This window comes from Malus domestica, chromosome 15, assembly GCF_042453785.1.
Source record: "Malus domestica chromosome 15, GDT2T_hap1".
NCBI classification, from domain to species: domain Eukaryota; kingdom Viridiplantae; phylum Streptophyta; class Magnoliopsida; order Rosales; family Rosaceae; genus Malus; species Malus domestica.
This window is the reverse complement of record NC_091675.1, coordinates 7909869-7930327: the sequence shown is the minus strand read 5'-3', so window position 1 is coordinate 7930327 and position 20459 is coordinate 7909869. Positions and strand designations below refer to the sequence as shown.

The 20459-nt window shown below is 38.7% G+C and overlaps 2 protein-coding genes across 5 annotated transcripts; both read left to right on the top strand.

Annotated features, from left to right (window-relative positions):
• The first annotated feature begins 74 nt into the window (after positions 1 to 74).
• On the top strand, positions 75 to 374 carry LOC103456128 (uncharacterized). Its single transcript, XM_029093330.2, has one exon. It carries the CDS (start codon positions 75 to 77, stop codon positions 372 to 374), a length of 300 nt encoding a protein of 99 aa, XP_028949163.2.
• LOC114821296 (protein arginine N-methyltransferase 1.5-like) lies at positions 278 to 4058 on the top strand. 4 transcript variants are annotated; one of them, XM_070814030.1, is made up of 10 exons: positions 278 to 418; positions 1204 to 1321; positions 1521 to 1630; positions 1952 to 2041; positions 2143 to 2172; positions 2747 to 2826; positions 2944 to 3019; positions 3133 to 3168; positions 3417 to 3487; positions 3645 to 4058. In XM_070814030.1, the coding sequence occupies exons 2-10, from the start codon at positions 1204 to 1206 to the stop codon at positions 3754 to 3756; spliced, it is 723 nt and encodes a 240-aa protein (XP_070670131.1). In that variant the 5' UTR covers positions 278 to 418; the 3' UTR covers positions 3757 to 4058. The 4 variants fall into 4 exon arrangements, with proteins under 4 accessions (XP_070670131.1, XP_070670128.1, XP_070670129.1 ...); XM_070814027.1 differs by lacking the exon at positions 278 to 418 and adding an exon at positions 687 to 875; XM_070814028.1 differs by lacking the exon at positions 278 to 418 and adding an exon at positions 690 to 830.
• Positions 4059 to 20459: the final 16401 nt, after the last annotated feature.

Below are 20459 nucleotides of genomic sequence, written 5' to 3'. Positions count from 1 at the left end.
TCTTCCTCTTTTGCTTCTGCTTCTGCTCGATTTACATCCGTTAAGTTTCGAATCTAGGGTTCCGAAGGGGCGAGATGTACAACGGAATAGGGTTACAGATTCCGAGGGGTTCGGGGACGAATGGCTACATCCAGACCAACAAGTTCTCCATCAAATCGAGGACCGGGAAGGTCGCCGACTCTTCCCGCGGCTTCGGCACCGGCGCCGTCACCAAGAAGCCCAACAGAGACATCCTCGAGCATGATCGCAAGCGCCATATTGAGCTCAAGCTCGTCGTGCTCGAAGATAAGCTCATCGATCAGGGTTTTACCGACGCTGAGATCGCCGAGAAGCTTGACGAGGCTCGGAAGACTCTCGAAGCTGCCGCGGCTTAAGAGGAGCGTGGTGGACCCGGCGCTGTTGTTGTTTCCGATAAGAAGCAAGTTTGCTCGCTCTTTTTGTTGTTGGAAGTTTGGAAGTTGCAGAAAAATCTTGCATTTTGAATGACATTCTCTTGTATTTCTAAGTAATGTCGTATGGATTCGAATGAGGTTTTGCAAAGCAAGAATGTGATTAAAAGTTGATTAGCGTTAACTGTAAATTTTGTTACTTAAATAGGGTTTCAGATACGCAGACCCACCAAATTGCCGCTAGGAAGGAGAAACAAACGGAAACATTAAGAGCTGTTCTCGGGCTTGCTGCGCCCGAATCAGCTGACAAGAATACTGATGATATCGAAGATGGACTGAAAAGTAGTCGAAAGAATGGTCCAGAAGACGATGGCAAGTTTCAAGAGAGAAGTGAGCATGCATTTTTGGACAGGGACTATGGGCTTCTATTTTGTGTGAATGGTCAGTGAGCTCACCAAAAGAAGGCTTTGTTGGTGGTCCTTAATGGTGAACTGTAAACTCTGGTTTCACCTTTAGGCTATTAACTATGTTGTTAAATTTGTGACACCTTCGTATATCTTATCCTTAGTGGCTATGGGGACTTTGCTTAACTACAAAGGTTTTCATCTTATTGCTTGTTTGGTATCGAGTGTCATGTATGTCAAATGCATTACATATTCATGTGGTGTTAATTTTCTGACTTCTGTTCAGCAATTCGTTCGTACTGCTAAGTGTTTGTCTGTGTATGATCATTTTTTTCCCCATTCGCTTTCTTTGATCACTGATACACAACTTGGACAAAGGGTAGTGATTATTTTTCAACTTCATGATGTAGATGGATCCTGCTTATCGACCAAGCTTAATGCAAAAAGACAGTGGTGTTTCTGGTGTTCTTCCATTTGCTGGGTCAGACTTGGTTTTGAGTCCTTCCCAATGGAGCGGTCATGTTGTTGGTATGTACTTCTGTAGACTTTTGTTGTGTTACATTGTCTTCTCTTGGTAATTTAATGGACTTTACTCAACTTATGTTTTATGTTTACTAAGAACTTGGCTGGATAATAATGGATTTGATGGGATAAGCTTGTTTACTTTTCAACCACATATTTCCTTGTCTCCTATGACTGCTCGTAGTGGTTTTTTGAATTTATTCAGGAAAGGTTAGCTCATGGATTGACTTGGATTCAGAAGATGAGATCCTCCGGTGCGATTCAGAAACTACTTTGAAGCAAGAGATAGGATGGGCTTCTCATTTGTCCCTGCAGGTTGATAGCATTGAAATTTGTTTGTTTATTTATTGGAACTGCAGTAACTCCGCCTATGTAAGTTTATCTTACATTGCCGGTCCCAAGCCCGGATAAAGGAGGAGGGGGAGGGCGTCAGGTAGTCGACAGCCGGCCCTCCACAGTTACGTCGAATCCTTATTTATTGGAACTGCAGTGTTGTGAAATATTTGATTTGCTATCTCAGGCCGCATGCTAAGCTGAATAATTTTCTGCGTGCTTTGCTAATAATTGATTCTGGAAAATGGTTATTGAGTTTTACTGTCTTGCTGGCTTTTAATTGTCATCTATTGCTTGGTGCAGGCATGCCTTCTTCCAGCTCCAAAGGGGAAATCCTGTGCTAATTATGCTCGATGTGCAAATCAGCTTTTACAGGGCATAAGCAGTACACAGGTACCATTGTGAATCCAAATCAGTGTACATATTTCGACCTGTTTGTTTAATCTACTTTTGGAGCTCATTGGGTTTTCTGTTCTTGTTATGTTCTATTGTAGTTGTGGTTGCGGCTTCCATGGGTGAATGAGGTACCTTCTCATTTAAGTTTTCAAAACAGGTTTACCATTTTGATAATTATTTTCCTTCTTTTGGTGGAAGTCGTAGTTTCCAGCGACTGGTTTTTCAACTTGAGTCATGACTCTTGGCCAATATATACTACACTTTACATAGATTTTCAACCTCTGTTGCATATGGCTCTCGTTGACCCTACAAAATGATAACTCTTGTGCTAAATCTACTAAAGCATTACGAGTTGGGATGTGTAGTACTTTGTCTTCTGTTGTAGTCCGTGTAAAGGCTTTGTTGTTAGATGTTGTATACCAAATAGGGAGGTCAGGTGTGGAGAGTTGCCTCTTTTTTATTGTGCATTCAGTTGGGTAGTCAAACTTATATGGGATTTAAACCTTCTGCATAAACTTGGCCTTCTTTATGTGTGTAAAATAACGGCATGATGATTGACAATTTGACATACCAGATGATAAAACTCATTTTTCTTAACATTATTTTTTGCAGGATGATTCTTGGGAGATTTGGAATTCATTTCATCTGCTATGTGAACATCATAGTGATAAAACTCATTTTTCTTAACATTATTTTTTGCAGGATGATTCTTGGGAGATTTGGAATTCATTTCATCTGATATGTGAACATCATAGTCAGTTATCAGTTGCTCTTGATGTTTTGTAAGTGTAACAATGTCCATTTTCTTTTAACTTGTGTAATTTGTGTTTATGTGTTTTGATTGTGCCTGGAGTAATTTTCATTTTATTTTAATCTGAACAACTTTCTTTTTTCCTCAGAAGTTCACGACCTTTTGTAAACTCTCTTGGACGCTGGTTTGGGGAATCTGTTAGAGCAGCCATATTGAGTACTGATGTAATTAATATGCTGTGTATTAGGGGAATCTGTTAGAGCAGCCATATTGGTTCAATTGTTGCTTAATTTTCTAATAGTGGTCTTTTTCTAACCCTTTAAGTCTCTTATGGCAGATTGGTTACAGGGATTACTTGCAGTCACCCTTACAGGTACGGTTATTTCCCGAGTGATTGTATTATTATCTTTTGCTTAGTACATACCTTAATCCCTTTTCCTACATTTTCATTTTTACATGTGATTTTCCTTCCTCTTGTAATAAGCTACAAGTTAGGCCAACTCTGCTATTCTAATGCAGCCTCTCATGGATAATCTAGAAGCTCAAACCTATGAGACATTTGAGGACACAATGAAATATATTCAGGCGCTTCTCTTACGTTCCCAATTTTTTTCCCACTAGGGATACCAATTACGCTTAGTCCTGGCGCTTCTCTTGAAGTACATTTTTGGTGGTGATGTCGTCTTACCAAGGTAATATTCTTTCTTGTTTACAAGGAATTGAGGCCATTATCCAAAGGCATAATAATACTTGAGCACAAGAATAGTGTGCTTTTGCATCTTTTTATGTGCTTACGGTTTCTGATGAAAAATAAACCTATGAATGAGTTCCTATTGGATGGTGATGCAGGTTTGGTACGAATGGTGCGTGGCATCGCCCTCCAATTCACCAATTCACAACAGCAATGGACGTTCATACTGGGTTGGGCTCTAGTTGCCCCGCGATCTTGTTCATTACATAATATGCGGAAGCTAATATTGTTCCATTCGTAATACGAGTTCAGTGGTTGATCTGTCCTACAACTTTCGACATCTATGCAGATTGAAATTCATAGCGTTGTGAACTAGTTTTGGTGCCTCCTCCGCCGCAGATCGGGGCAAAATTTTCACCTGAGGTCCTTTGTACGCAGAAAATATATAAGCCAATAGCAATGTATACCAACGATTAAGAACTTTAGAATGAATTTTTGTTGTTTGTTTTCAGAAAATAGCATCTGGAATGATATACTGAAAACACGAGATTAATGAGGTGATAGAAACAGAATCTAGCTGTGTTCATAGTTTATTTATTTATTTGTTTTTTTGGGAGGATGTTCATAGTTTATTTGAAACAATTAAAACTTTGTCTTTTCACGAGAGATAAGTCCAGGGTTTGAACTTTGAAGTCAATTTTTTATTTATCAACTTTTATTCTTTTCTACACGTATACGAAACACCCGTAAGCTTTGTCGACATTTTTAAATATTTTTTTTTTTAAATGAGGAGAGAAAACATGGGAATGGGGAAAGGATTTTTTTTTCTTTTTCAATTTTATAATTAAAGATATGCTTGGATGGCATGCTGGTGAAGTTTAAAAAAGAACAAGAAAATTTGATGTGTAAAATTATTTATCCACTCTCTTTTGACTGACAAGGACGATTTTGTCCATAGCTAGTTTAAATTAAACAAAACTAATGAAAGGTCCAAAAATACTTTAGTTTTAATGAAAAATGACAAATAAAAGTGTAGTAAATAGTACCAGAAAAAAGTAAAAATGTGGTTTTTCGTTAAAAGTGAACAGTACTAGGAATGTTTCGTTAAAACTTCCTTAAATTAAGGCAAGACAGGTCATGACGTTTTTGACCAAGACAATATAATTTTTTTTTTTTTTAGTACATTGATATTTTACACTATGGGAAGGAGTTCGGTTAAACCACATGAGCAGCTTAATTTGGTTTCGAATTTATCATCTATAAGATTTGAACCTAAAATATTTCACTATCAAATGAAAAGGAATATCACAAAATCGTAATACGACCAAGACAATCTTTTTAAGTGAAGTAAAGTTATAAGAGTGCACCTTTTTATTTAAGACAAGACAGTCTTTGACCAAATTAAAAATCTAGACTTTTTCCTCTGATTGTCTTACCCTTTGCGATGTCCGAAAGCGACAGATTATCTTATACAGTCGGTCGACGGGTCATGACGTTTATTTGTTATACCTTTTATTTATTTATTTATTTTTGAGAAAGTTTATTTATTTATATTAACAAATAATATTATTTAAGAGTGGGGAGGGATTAAGTATTAAAATGATTAGCAATAATGTTATTTAAAAGGTAATATTAAAGAAATTAAAGTTATATATAAAATTTGCAAACCAAGTATTGTGTCATCAATAAAAATGAACACATCAACGCTTATGTAATAATCCAATCATCAATTTATAGGTCATTTAGTTTACAAATTTAATCTTCATACCATTACTCTTATTTTAATAAATCCATAAAGTGTGGTCCGCTAACAACCTAATTCATTAATAAATTCTCATCAAAGAACTTGCTAACAACTCGATTCGTTACAAGTTTACTAGGTTAGCCTAAACCGGTTATTTTCAGCCGGTTAAAACTATGCAAACACATAATTGCTCTTCTCAGTTATCCAGTGAAGGAAGAAACATAATTTTTACTCTGTTCCCTTCTATGATGAATGACACCTGAAGTACGGGCACGCATTTTGAACACCCTAAGAGATTTCTTTGCTTTATATCAGACCCGCTACATGGAATCTAGTGTTAGAGAAAATGAAGTTCATTGATTGAGTAATAATATTACAATATTGTTATACACACACACACACACACACACACACAACCTTCCATACTCTCACATAACTCTAACCTTTTAACTAACTTGCCACCTATTGTAACAATCTCAACTAATTTGCCCGTCTAATACAACAATTACAACAAACTAACAAACTCTAAGTTTAATCACCAATGGAATCTTTAACAATACTATCCTTAACATCCCCCCTCACACTAAACTGAGGAGTTCGAAGGGACAATTTGGATCGTAAGAGCTGAAACCGGTCCTTGGAAAGTGACTTAGTGCAGATATTTGCAATCTGATCTTGAGTGCATACAAAATGAACTGAAATAGCCTTTGATAACACTTTTTCTCAAATGTAGTGATAATCGATCTCAACATGCTTTGTTCTAGCATGAAACAAAAGATTCTGGCAAGAGAGATGGCTGATTGATTGTCACACCAGAGTTAAGGAAGGAAGAGGAAACCAATATCAACAAGTAACTGACATATCCATGTAATTTCAACTGCAATATTGGCTAGAGATCGATACTCGGCCTCTGTTGAAGAACAAGCTACTATTGGTTGCTTCTTAGCACTCCAACTAATGATAGAGGAACCCATAAAGATGCAATATCCACCAGTTGATCTTCGATCAAGTGTCAACATCAGAGAAGGCTTTGAGAGATGGAGCAGAAGTAGATTTTGTAAGCTAAAGACCAATATCAATAGAACCCTTGAGATATCGAAGGATTCTTTTGACAGCTTGAAAATGAGATTGCCTTGGATTGTGCATGAATTGACAAACAAGGTTGATTGCAAAAGATAAATCTGGCCGAGTCCAACTAAGGTATTGTAATGCACCAACCAAAGATCGATATTCTGTAGGATTGTCAAGCAATGAAGAGGAATGATCCAGCTTTTATGTACTGAGAGAGGTAGCAGATGGTTTTGCTCCAGCCATGTTAGCCTTCTTTAACAGGTCCAAGATATACTTGGTTTGTGAAATGAAGATACCTTTGGAAGATCACTTTAACTTCAATTCCTAGAAAATAAGGATTTATGTAACTGGCAAACATGAGTAGGATGAATGGCATCTTCAAAGCCAGGTGGTTGTAGCATAAACACATATTCAGACAAGGTCGCATTAAAAAATGCATTGCTTACATCTAGTTGACTTAGACTCCAATCAAACTGAGCAGCAATAGTGAGTAGTAATCGAATGGTCACTGGTTTAGCCATTGGACTAAAGGTCTCAGTATAATCCAGTCCTGCTTGTTGATGAAAACCTTTGGCAACTAAGCGAGCTTTGTACCTATTTATGGTACCATCAGGTTTTCTTTTCCTGAAAACTCATTTGCATTCCATAATGTTTTGATGAGCAGTTTTGGGTACTAAGGACCAAGTACCAGTCTGTTGCAAGGCATGAAACTCCTCTTGCATTGCCTTAACCTAATGTGGATATTTTGAAGCATAGAGATAGGTAGTGGGAACAAATTCATGAGAAAGATGAGAAGGGAGATGATGTTTTGTTGCAGAAAAGGATTTTGGTTTGTAACTACCAGATTTGGACTTGATTTGCATAGGATGAGTATTGGTAGGGATTGAGTGAGATTGAGGTACTGAAGATGATATAGAGGTTGTTTGAGAAGAGCTACTTGGCATAATATGAGGTGGCGAGGATTGTGGAGGTAGAGTGAGAAGATTGATCTATGGTTGAGTGAATGTGAGTTGAGTATGAATGGTATTTGGAGATGAAGATGCTTCTGAGGAATGAGAACACTGTGAAATTGCAAGGTTATGAAAGGGAAAACTGCCTTCATCAAAGACCATATTTCTTAAGATGTATAACTTATTTGTAGTGAGATCCAGACATTTGTAGCCTTTATGATTGAGACTGTAACTGAGGAACACACATAGATTGCTTTTGGGATCCTACTTAGACTTAAAGTAAGGTTGTAGCCATGGAAAACAACTAAACCCAAAAACCTTCAAGGTAGCATATGTAGGTGATATGTGGAATAGACGTTCCCATGGAGACAATCTGTTAATAAGAAACACAACAGTGGAAAAGCATAATCCCAATAAGTGTGAGGAACCTTGGAAACTGTTAAAAATGTTCTGGCAATCTCAACTATGTGTTTGTGCTTGCACTATGCACAACCATTCTATTGAAGAGTGATGACAACTTAATTGATGACTGATACCATTCTCAACAAGGAAATTGGAGAATTGAGTGCTGAGATATGTCCCACTAAAATCTGATATAAGAGCAACAATTTTGGTATACAACAAGTCCTCAACAAGATTTTTAAATTTAACAAAAGTAAGAAACACATCTGATTTATATTGCAAAGTATAGAACCAACAATATTTTGTAAAATCATCTACAAAGATGACATAGTATCTGAAATGATTCACAGAAGTGACAGATGCTGGCCCCCAAATATCTGTGTGAAGCAGCTCTAAAGGCTTACTTGTATGACAAGGTACAGAAGCTAGTGACAATTTGGAACGTTTGCTTAAAGCACAACCATTATAGAAAGACTTATTTGAACCACTAGAAATAGAAATACAAGACTTAGTAGCCAGCTTATTTAGTATCTTCAAAGAATGATGACTAAGTCTTTGATGCCATATATCTCTGGAAGTATGAACAAAAGCAACAAAAGCATTGTGATTGCATATCACAGAACTGGAAGGCTATGGTTGAAATGGATATAAGACATCTCTCACAGGACCTTTAAAGAGCATATTCCCTGAAGAAATATCCTCCACATCAAAGTGAAATAGATAAAGATAGATTTTGTTCCAAATCAGGAACATGTAACATATTACTAAGTTCAAAATTATGATGAGGAATATGTAATGTAGATGAACCAGAGTGGAGAATAGGCAAACCTTTGCCATCTCCAATGTAAACTTGCTCAGGTCCGGAGTATGGCTCTGGATTTTGAAGAGTGCTGTAAGAATTGGTCATGTGAGTGCTGTCATCGGAGTCAACAATCCAAGTAGGTTGGGCAGAATGTATGCTTGTAGCCATAGCAGAATGAGAAACATATGGCATCATGCTCGAACTGACGATAAATTTGGCATGAAATCTTTCTTCCAAAAAAATTGAAGTTTGATCGACCACCACGGTTGTAGCGCTGAGAGTTGTTACAAGAAGAATTTGGACAATAGTTTTTGGATCGGAAATTGCCTCGTCCCTGGAAGTTTCTAGGGTTTGAGAAACTGCGATCACCACCATGACCTTGAGGGAAATTACAATCACCACCACGACCTTGAGAATTATGTTGAGCAACAAAGGCCTGAGAAGTTTGAGTAGGAATGATGTCTACAGTGGAGTTATATGCCTGAATTTGCACAGTCGGAGTAATTTTCTTCCAATTTGTCAATTGAATCTCTTTACTGAGAAGGAGACCATGCAGTTCATCGAGTGTGGTGGAACTGAGTTGGAATTGTATCGCATCAACAAATGATTCATATTCTGGTGGTAAACCATGAAGTGTGATAAAGATTAATTCATAATCTTCAACCGGAGCACGGGCATTGGCAAAAGCATCAACAATCTCTTCAATTTGTTGAAGATATTGATCAGCTGTGGAATTGCCTTTCGAAATGCTGCGTAAACGTGATCGGAGCTTGTAGATGTGCGATTAAGAGGCCGTCGCGAGTCATGACTCCAATTTCGCCCAAAGCTCTCTGGATGTTGTAACTCCAATAATTTAAGGGATGATTGATTCAGATAGAGTGGAATTGATCCAGATTAGGATGTTCTGATCGTTCTCGAATCAAGAAACCTATGCCAGATTCAGAACTTGATTTCCAGCAGCATCAGAGATGAATTGAGATGGAGGGGGCATCGAACTATCAAGGATTTCAGTGAAATTATAGCGACGTAAGATCAAAGAAAACATCGCACTCTATGCGGGATAATTAGTCGTAGTCAGCTTGATTGGCACCATGGATTCTATATTTTGAATCATGATTGAAGGTGTGGAGAGAGTAGAGCTTGAATTGGAGATATGATCAGGATATATCCGTGTAGTTGACTCAGAAGAGGGAGAAGCTGAGGTCACCATGGGAGAGAATTAGAGTTTGGTGGTGAAAGCTTAGCAAAGAAGGTTAGGGAGGAAGAAAGCTTAGCGAAGAAGCTGTGGGAAGGAAAATGTGGATTGGATCAAGTTGATGGACAGAAGGCGAGTGATACCATGTTAGAGAAAATGAAGTTCATTGATTGAGTAATAATATTACAATATTGTTGTATATATATACAACCTTCCATACTCTCACATAACTCTAACCTTCTAACTAACTTGCCACCAATTGTAACAATCTCAACTAATTTGCTAGTCTAATACAACAATTACAACAAACTAACCAACTCTAAGTTTTATCACCAATTGAATCTTTAACAATACTATCATTAACATCTAGCTCGGATCTCAGGCAAAAAGTCCTGAAAATGCTGTTGATATTTTCCACAAAAGCTTGAAGAACATGATGCACATATTGAAGGTCAAATACCGATTAGAAAGCCAGTGCCAATCATAGTGTGACCAGAACTGGTGGCTGTCCTGAAAAATGAAAAATCAGTAACCAGAAGTCTCACACCGAAGCAAATCGAGAATCTATGGCCTCTGTGACTGGCATACAGGGCCATATATGGGTATATTGCAAATAAAGCTTTGAAATATCGCTAATAAGAACTAAAATCCTTTTATAGATCCACATTATCAAAACACTGAATTTTGCACGATTACACTTCTTCACGATGCGATTAAGGGGGGGGGTGTTTAGTCAAATAGGATTTGATAGGCTTTAAAATCAGGGTGTAGTCAATTACAGTTTTAAAAGATGATTTTAAAAGATTTAGAAATTATGGTGTAGTCAAAGTAGGATTTAAGAGGATTTTAAAAGAATACATCCAAATCCAAAAATAATCAATTATGATTTTAAAGAATACATCTAAATCCAGTTTTAGTGAGAATGCAAAAGATTTGGTAGGATTGGAATGGGAGAGGGATTTTGATGGATTTGAAAGTGGATGGTACATATACCAAATGCTATCAAGAATCCTACCATCCTCCATCTGATTTCTTTTCACGCCCTCAAACAAAGAAGAACCTCTCAACCACTTCATCTTCATCGTCCTCTTCGACTTCATCGTCTTCATTCTTATCTATCATGGATTTTTTTTTTCCAATTCTACTCGTAAACAACTATTGGGTTCTGGCAAGTTCTAATCCCTAATTCTAAATAAAATCTAGTTCTCCAGGATTCAAGAACTCACAAATAAAATTCTAAATTAATAAAAAAATCCATTCTAATCCCCAATTAACTATTGGGTTATGGCAAGTTCGAATCCCCTTTGCCTGTTCTAATCTTGGCATGTTTGGTGAAAAAATGGAATTAGAGACACTACAACAGTAGCCACCATTTTTATGATCATTTTTTCCAAGGTGGAGTGACTCACCCTAAACCTTAATTCCTTATATTGGCAAGTTCTAATCTTTCCAGAGGACTCCTCACCAGTCTCATGCTCTCTTAGGCAAGTACTTATGCTGCGTGCGTCGTTTGGTGTGCAGTAGGTCATGAAGGCAGTGTAATCTCAGTCACAAGATTTTATTAAAAATGATCTATCAGCTTTGTATGTGATTTCCAATTTTTTCAAAATACTACGAAATCCAAACAAATCCATAGAAATCTATTATATAATCCATATAAATCTATCAAAAACCATATACAATTCTAGAGTCTTTTAAAATCCTTTGAAATCTGCCACCTAAAAATGTACATTAAAATCCTCTAAAATCTAAATCAACTACACCCCCTAAATATTTGAAAACAGATTCTTCCAACTCAGACTTCTAATACCGGCTTTCCAATATCGTTATACCCCATCAAACAACACAAGGAATTTAATGACTCCTGCAATTCAAACTCACAAATAAAATTCTAAATTAATAAAAAAATCCATTCTTGGCTATTTATGTTACTCCCACCCATCATAGTGGCATACCGTTGTGCTTCACACATAACAACATAAAACACCTCGAAATATGGTAAGGGTTGAATTCGTAAAATATCACTATGTACCTTATCAAAGATATCATCCAAACCGGCCAAGAACGCATAAACACGATCTATTTGGATTTCTTCACGAAGTGTCTTAAGATCTGTAGCACATTCCATCTTGATTGGTCTCCGTTGACCTAACTCTTGCCGAACAGACTTGAGGTCAGCATAATACACACCAACAGGACGGCCTTCTTGACAAAGTCAAAACGATTTTACTTTTAACTCATAAATTTGAGAAATATCTGAACCATCATAATATGTTCGAGCCACATTTTCCCATACTTCTTTAGCTGTATGAAGGTGAATGAAAAATCCCATGATAGCATGCTCCATATAATTGATCAACCACCCTTTCACTATTGCATTTCCCGTCTTCCACGTCTCATACTCAGCATTGTCCTCACCAAGTTCTTTGATACCACCTGTCACGAAGCCCTTTTTACCACGTCCAGCGATATGTATCTCCAATACCTTGGACCAAAGATGATAGTTTGATTCGTTGAGTTTCACAATGTCTGGTACGGCGGACGCATTGTTCTGGATGACAACAGGGTTCAATACTCGATTACTGGTTGGTGTACGAGAACCACCCTCTAATTTCAACATTGAGTTATCTCCCATACTAGTCATCTTGACTTACAAAAAGGAAAGAAGAAGCTTCACAACACACAACAGCATCAAGGTCACACTGCAGGAAGAGCGCAGACACTTACGTCGGCCGAGTAGCACAGCAATAGAAAAAAGTTTTACAATTTTTAGGGTTACGGTAAACCAGGCTTGGGTGCCAAATATAATTTTACGACTTGAATTTTGTTGATGCACAAAATCAGTGAGGACTTTGATACAACAGAAATTGTTAAGTTTGTGACCTTCGTTAGATTGCTCCGGTCATTAGTGTGGATAAGTATGTAAATGGATAAAGATAGGGAAGCAAACACAAGATGTACGTGGTTCACCCAAATTTGCTACGTCCACGGAGTAGAGGAGTTCTCATTAATTGTGAAGGGTTTACACAAGTACATAAGTTCAAGCTCTTCTTTAGTGAGTACTAGTGAATGATTTAGTACAAATGACATTAGGAAATATTGTGGGAGAATGATCTCCTTTTATAGAAGAGAGTTTCTAACTTTGTTCTGACATTGACATGTGTCGTGTTGTGATTGGCTTCTGATGTTGACACGTATCACGCTATGATTGGCTTCTGATGTTGACACGTGTCGCACTGTGATTTGCCTCCTGGTTGGAGGGAAACTCTTCCGGGTCCTTGACGGTATAACGTTGACCGGTGCTTAGTAGTTTCGGGATTAGTTAAGTATGGTACAAACAATGCTCCCCTAAGTTCTAGAGTGATTGAAGTTTCTCTGTTGGGGACTTGCAAGATCCAAGCCGCTGAGTAATCACGAAACTTCTAAGTACTGAAGTGTGGTATCGTTTTCACTTGCCTTATCTGTCTCATAGGTAAATGTGGCATCTTCTCTGGAAGTACTTTTCCTCAATCCAGGGGTGGTATCTTTAACCGGTGGAGATGCACAAGGTAATTATCAATTTCACTTGAAGCTTACTTGTAGTTTCAGGCTTGGTCAAGCGCAATACAAACCATGTAGTAGGAGTCCCCTAAGTTGCCGAGCTATGAGATCTGCCGAAAGAGGTGACAGACAAGGTAAGCAATCAGAGCTCCCAACAATCAGTCCCAGGAAGGATAAAAAGAAGAAAAAGGAGAAGAGATAATATGAGATATTTTTGCTTTTGAAGAAGTAAATTTCCACATGCTTATTCTTGAACTGGGCTGGAGGGTTTTCTGGTTTCCTTCAGAGTATAAGGTCGACTCAAGAATTTGAGGGTCAAAATAAGTCCATCAAATCAAGAGTGCGTTCAACCTTGATAATATGAGATACTTTTGCTATTGACAAAGTAATAGATGAATCAGAACGTGTTTTGTTGCGTTTGTCTCTACATGCTTGTATCATTTTCACTTGCCCTATCTGTTCCTCAGGCAGATGTGGTATATTTTCTAGAAGCATAAGATGTTGAAGATGAGTACTCGAGAGCAATGTCAGGTAAGTAATCAGGCAAGGGGTTCCAGGCAGTCAGTTCCTGACTTGAAGCTTAATTCCAAGTGTTGACTGATTGCTCTCTTTCTCCTTGTCTTGCAGGTAAAAATAAGGGCAAAGGAAAAGACAGGAAAAAAGCATAATATGAGATACTCTTGCTTTTGACCCTGATGATATGAGATACTCTTGCTCTTGTGTGGTTGGTTTGCAGAGGTATTATTGGGGGGAAGAAAGCTGAGTATTTCGAGAGGCTTCATTGGGAGTGCCCTCTCAGATATGAAAAAGGGTTGAGCATTTTTGCAGGTCTGCCTGTCTGTGAAGGATGAATGTCGACATATATAGGAGTTTCCCCAACAACAAGTAGTAATAATATTCCTTTACCCTTCTTGGTCATAGCAATGTAGTGAGAGCTGCAAGCTTCACGTGTTTTAACTTTGTTAGAGCATTTTGAAAAAATGGTCTGTGGTATTTGGAAAACTGATGTTGCATGTGAAGATTGTAGACAAACTTTATCCAAGGAAATCTGGTTCTTAAAGTTCGGAGAGCGGTGCCTTTTCGGTTTTCGAACAAGCAATCATGTCGGAGATCTGACTTTCGAGATTCGAAGAACGGTGCCTCTTCGATTTTTGAGAAAGCAATCATGTTGGGAGTCTGGCTTTCGAGATTTGGAGAGTGGTGCCTCTTTGATTTTTGAGAAAGCAATCTTGTTGGGAGTCTGGCTCTGGAGATTCGGAGAGCGGTGCCTCTTCGATTTTTGAGCAAGAAATCATGTTGGGAGTCTGACTCTCGAGATTCGAAGAGCGATGCCTCTTCGATTTTTGAGCACGTAATCCTGTTGGGAATCTGGCTCTCGAGATTCGGAGAGCGGTGCCTCTTCGATTTTTGAGCAAGCAATCTTGTTGGGAGTGTTTTATCAAATGTGAGTAAAGGTTGGGCATTTTTACCAGTCTGCCTTGCCACGGAGCACGGAGGTTGGCACGCATAAGGACTTTCTAGTTATCAAGCAGTGGTGTTGTTCCTTTACCCTTGTGGGTAATAGTAGAGTAGCTGGACCTTCAAAATTTATGTGTCTAAACTTTGTTGGAGATCTTTGGTAAAGTTATCTGTGGTACCCCAGGAGCTGATGTTGTGTGTGGAGATTATAGACATATTTTACTCAGGAAAAGCCGCTTCTCGAAATCCGGAGAATGGTGCCTCTTCGATTTTTGAACAAATGGCCATGCTGCAATTTCTTTTATAGGGGTACCAATTGTGTGCAAGAAGTACGTTCAAAGAGTTATTGCTTGTAAGAATTTTCCCTTTATTTTTGTACTTCATATATTTATTGGACCTCATTTCTTATTCATCATTTCTGAAAATGTCTGGTCCATCTGACCGTTGTTTTGACTTGAACTTTGGTGAAGAGGCAGCCATGCCTCCTCAAGACAACATATGGTGTCCATCTTTCTTATCCCCTACTGGTTCTCTTACCGTTGGGGACTCTATGATGAAGAATGATATGACCGCTGCGATGGTGGCTAAGAACATTCTTACTCCCAAAGATAATAGACTACTTTCCAAACGGTCTGATAAGTTGGCTGTTAAAGATTCTCTGGCTCTCAGTGTTCAGTGTGCAGGTTCTGTGTCTAATATTGCCTAACGCCTATTTGCTTGAACCCGCCAAGTTGAATCATTGGTAGCTGAAGTGATAAGTCTCAAACAGGAGATCAGATGACTCAAGCATGAGAAGAAACAGTTGCACAGGTCGCACATGACTATGCTACAAACATGAAGAGAAAGCTTGATCAGCTGCAGAAATCTGATGGTCAGATTTTACTTGATCATCAAAGGTTTGTGGGTTTGTTCCAAAAGCATTTATTGCCTTAGTCTTATTGGGCTGTACCGCGTAATGAAGCTTCAAATGATTAACCTCAGGTGCCTCCTCATTCTAGAGTTCTGCCCAATACTGAGGCTCCGAATGATCACCCTCGGGTGTCTTCTCTTTCTGGGGCTCTGCCGACTGCTGAGACTTCTCATGAGCAACCTTTGTGAAAGCTCCCTCCTGTTTATTTATTTTGATTCATGTATATGTACATATTGGTAACTTATCGGAGATATCAATAAATAAGCTTTGCTACATTTCAACGTATTGTGTTAAATACAGCAAAGCCTTCTTCACTAAGCTCTTTGAATTTTTTCTTTTGTTAAAGCTTGTATGTTGAAGTTTTGTGAGTGAAGCATGTAGGTTGAGGTAGTGCTCCCTGAATTTTCCGAGTGAGGTAAACTTCTCGATTGGAGACTTGAAAAATCTAAGTCACTGAGTGGTCGTAAGACTTCCGAGTATCAAGGTGCAATAGCATATGGTAGGAATCCCCCAAGTCTTTGGTCGAGGGAGTTGACGAAGGAGGTGCCTTGCTAGTAGCCAAGTTTCCAAAGTAACAAAACTTCACCATTTTCTTTTCTAAGTGGTAACTCAAAACTCCTATTTCATGTACATTTGTTATGAAAGTTGTTAAACCCAAAGAAGGAGAGGCCTAAGCTCTCCTTTTTTTTCTTTTTTTTTCAATTTTTTTTTTGAATTTTCTAATTTCTGAAAAAAAATATATATATATTTTTAAGTTTTATAGGTGAAGCTTTGTAGGTGAAGCTTTGAAGTTAAAGCTTTGTAGGTGAAGCTTTTATGTTGAAGTTTTTGTGGGTGAAGCTTTTATGTTGAAGTTTTTGTGGGTGAAGCTTTGTAGGTGAAGCTTGAAGCTTTGAAGTTGAAGCTTTTGTAGGTGAAGCTTTTGTAGGTGAAGCTTTTGTGTTGAAGTTTTTGTGGGTGAAGCTTTGAGGTTGAAGTTTTGTAGGTGAAGCTTTGTAGGTGAATCTTTGGTTTTGAAGCTTTGTAGGTGAAGCTTTGGAGTTGAAGCTTTTGTAGGTGAAACTTTAGAGTTAAAGCTTTGTAGGTGAATCTTTGGAGTTGAAGCTTTGTAGGTGAAGCTTTTATGTTGAAGTTTTGTAGGTGAAGCTTTTGTGTTGAAGTTTTGTAGGTGAAGCTTTGGAGTTGAAGTTTTTGTAAGTGAAGCTTTGGAGTTGAAGCTTTTGTGTTGAAGCTTTGTAGGTGAAGCTTTATAGGTGAAACTTTGGTGTTTAAGCTTTGTAGGTGAAGCTTTTGTGTTGAAACTTTGGAGTTGAAGTTTTTGTTGGCATCATAAATTGGTTTTGCTTCACACTGTCTTGATCAAGAGTGTGTGAAGCTTTTGAGAATTGTAGTTGCACTTCATTGATGAAGCTTTTGTTGGCACTATAAATTGGTTTTCCTTCACACTGTCTTGATCAAGAGTGTGTGAAGTTTTTGAGAATTATGGTTGCCCTCCATTGATGAAGCTCTTGTTGGCACTATAAATTGGTTTTGCTTCACACTGTCTTAATCAAGAGTGTGTGAAGCTTTTGATAATTGTGGTTGAACTCATTTGATGAAGCTCTTGTTGGCACCATAAATTGGTTTTGCTTCACACTGTCTTGATCAAGAGTGTGTGAAGCTTTTGAGAATTGTAGTTGTCCTCCATTGCTTCACACTATCTTGATCAAGAGTGTGTGAAGCTTTTGAGGATTGTAGTTGCCCTCCATTGATGAAGCTTTTGATTTCCACCATAAATTGGTTTTGCTTCACACTATCTTGATTAAGAGTGTGTGAAGCTTTTGAGAATTTGTAGTTGTCATTCATTGATGAAGCTTTGTTGAATTTCCTTTTTTTTTTTTTTGGGAAAACTAGAAATTTAAAAATGTGGGAGAGACAACGTATACAAATTTTGCTTCCACAATATTGAGCAAGAGATTGTGATGCAAGTCACACCTTGTAGTAGTCGAAGGTTTGGATGAACTATATGAATTGAATTTGCTTCGAACAGTCTTGATCAAAAGTGTGTGAAGCTTTCTATGAGTTGTAGTGTTTGCATTGTTACAGAGGAGAAATGTCTGAAGCAGATGCAAGAGGGCTAAAGAGTTTGATCTTCGTATACCATGCACTGAAGCCGTTGTTGGCTTGCAATAAGACTTTGTTGGTGACTATAACTCTTGTTAGACATAAGTCATCCCCTAGTTGAGTTGTAAAGCTTGAGGGTTTTTGATTATTTGTGAATGTTAAGAGTTTACATTTACAAGTTGTACCATTCGTCTTCTGGTTGGTGGAATGAATGGTGATTTGCTTTCATCACTTGGTTGGGGGTACGAATGTGAATTCCTTCATCACTTTTCATCACATTTTATCACCTAGTTGGTGGCATGAAGATGAGTTCTTTCTTCACCTGGTTAGTGGTATGAGTGCCAAGTTACCAAATGATATTAGAGTACGAGTTGTACATTTCATCACCTGGTTGGTGGCATGAAGGAGAGTATGTGTTGTACATTTTATCACATGTTGGTGGCATGAAGATGAGTTCCTTTTTCACATTTCATCACCTGGTTGGTGAGAATAAGAGTAAGGTGTCAAGGCACATTGTGGCAAGTGTCGAATGATACAAAGTATGTTGAACCCTTTCGAAGCACAGTTGGCTTATGTATGGATGTGTTGGAATGTATGATGTTTATGTATGAATGTGTTGGAATGTATGATGTTTATGTATGAATGTGTTAGAATGTATTATGTTTATGTTGATTGACATAAGTGATGCTTATGAATGCTTTGCTATGCGTGAAGGGATCCATGCTTTCGATATGTGAACCACGTTGGTTGTAACACTTAGTATCACATACTTTGTGTCAAAGTACCCATGTTGAAGCTTTGAGTTAGAGTATAGGGGTAGGTCAGCATAGACCAAGGGTCCAAGTGCTAGGAATGCAAAAGACTCAAGAGAAGTTGTCTGAATTCCCTCTTCTTTAAATATTTGCCGAATGGCTTGTGTGACAAAAGATCTCAAGCGGTTGAGGGTTAAAACATTTGTAATGTGTATGCCTTCTTATAATAGTATTTGCTTCAATACTTAGTCCTCCACTTTGAAAGAGTGAGGCTTAGCCCCATAATCATAATAGTCGACGGTACGTTCACCCCTGGTTGTCTTGATACGAACTTTTATCCCTGTTGCTGAGAGCTAAATGAGGCAGGAGATGATGCAATAAGTATCTGAATGGTCAAGATCTCCTCATTTGGTAGAACTTGACTTCCACTTCCCACTTGTTGATAGAGGTTAACCATATGGGGGTTCCCTTGGTATGTCCTTACTTCGGCGGAGACATGGTTGTAAGCATATGCCATCACCTCAGAGTAAATCCTCCAAGTTTTGGCATTGATCATGTACTTGAAGAAACAATCACGTAGGCCTGCAGTGAAGGCCTTGAGGGTGGTATTGTCATCTGCCTCAGCGCAGCGAGAATACTCATGGCTGAAACAACCGGCATACTCTCTTAGCGACTCGTCTGGCTTCTGGTGAATAGTGTACAACTCATCTGCAGAATGCAAGCGATCGATTTGGAAGATGTGTTGAAAGACAAACAGTTTCTTCAGTTCTTCAAATGAGTCTACTGTGTCAGGTGGAAGACAGCAATACCAATTTAGAGCTCCGCCAGAGAGGGTGGAAGGGAAAAGAAGACATTGTTCTTCATCGGTGTGCATCCGATATGCTATGGTGGACTCAAAGAGGTTAAGGTGTTCAATCGGGTCTTCTCTTTCAGTATAGAGTTGTAAACCAAGATTTTGTTTTGTCTTCGCTTGAAGGAGGTGTCAAGGATCCTCCTTGTGAGAAGGTCAGGCCTGGGTTGGTTCCAGTCAGGTGTCTCGGCCTGACGTTCGGCCTTCAACTTGTTTTCTTCCTCAATGAGCTGTAGGATAAGGGGGTCCTGAGTGGAGTCATATACCACTGGAATTTTCTTTCGTAAATCTCCATCGCCTCTTGGAAGTAGGAAAGTTTGAGCAAGAACGTGTGATTTTTCCTTGGACTCGCCGTACTGACTTTTAGGGCGAGTCTGTCGAAATACATTCGAGTTTCCTGTACCTTCATGTTCCTCTGGGACCTGTCGTTCATTCCCTAGATTGGCAGCTGGCCTGGGTCGTAGGAGGGGACCGAGTCTTTCAGAAACCATTGGGTCATTAATCTTGAGCATATGTGGAGGGGATTCTCTCGATGTTGCTTTAGGAAGTCTCCGCAGTCACGATAAACGGCTTTTAATCATTCAAACCCTTCTGCAAGGAGGTGTCTTCGTCCACTTTTCCTGCTTCGGGTTGAAGCAGCTGGGTTGAGAGAAGTCTCATGTTGATCAATGTTTTGATGATTAGCTCGCTCCTCATCAGGGATACCCATGTCGAAGGAAGGTGACCTTTCGTGTTGGGGGCACCCAGATGATGGTTGATGTCCACATAGGTAACGAGCTCGCGTGTTTGAGTACGTCTAGTTTCGTGGAGCGTTTCAAAGAGCTTCTCATACTGCTCCTAGAGGATCTCATTCTTCATGGCTATCTTGTTGTTCTGAGCTTCTAGCTCATCGACTTTAGCTTGAAGATCAATCTTCTTTCCTTCCTTTTTTCGTTACTTTGCATTAGGTGCAAGAGGGGTGTCATTCTGTGTGTTGTGGCTTCCTTCGCTCTCATGTTGGAAAGGGATGCCAAGTCAAAAGAAAGTGTACGAATGGTGGAAACTAGCTTAACAAAGCTGAAGAGAGTGAGAATAAGTGTCGTTCCCACATACGACGCCAAATGTTGATGCACAAAATCAGTGAGGACTTTGATACAACAAAAAGTGTTAAGTTTGTGACCTTCACTAGATTGCTCCGGTCACTTGTGTGGATAAGT

Coding starts and splice junctions, on each gene's coding strand:
- LOC114821296 (XM_070814027.1), top strand. CDS start 828: ATGGTCAGTGAGCTCACCAAAAGAAGGCTTTGTTGGTGGTCCTTAATG. Junction 1,322..1,520: donor ATGGAGCGGTCATGTTGTTG/GTATGTACTTCT, acceptor GAATTTATTCAG/GAAAGGTTAGCTCATGGATT. Junction 3,488..3,644: donor GGTGATGTCGTCTTACCAAG/GTAATATTCTTT, acceptor ATGGTGATGCAG/GTTTGGTACGAATGGTGCGT.
- LOC103456128 (XM_029093330.2), top strand. CDS start 75: ATGTACAACGGAATAGGGTTACAGATTCCGAGGGGTTCGGGGACGAAT.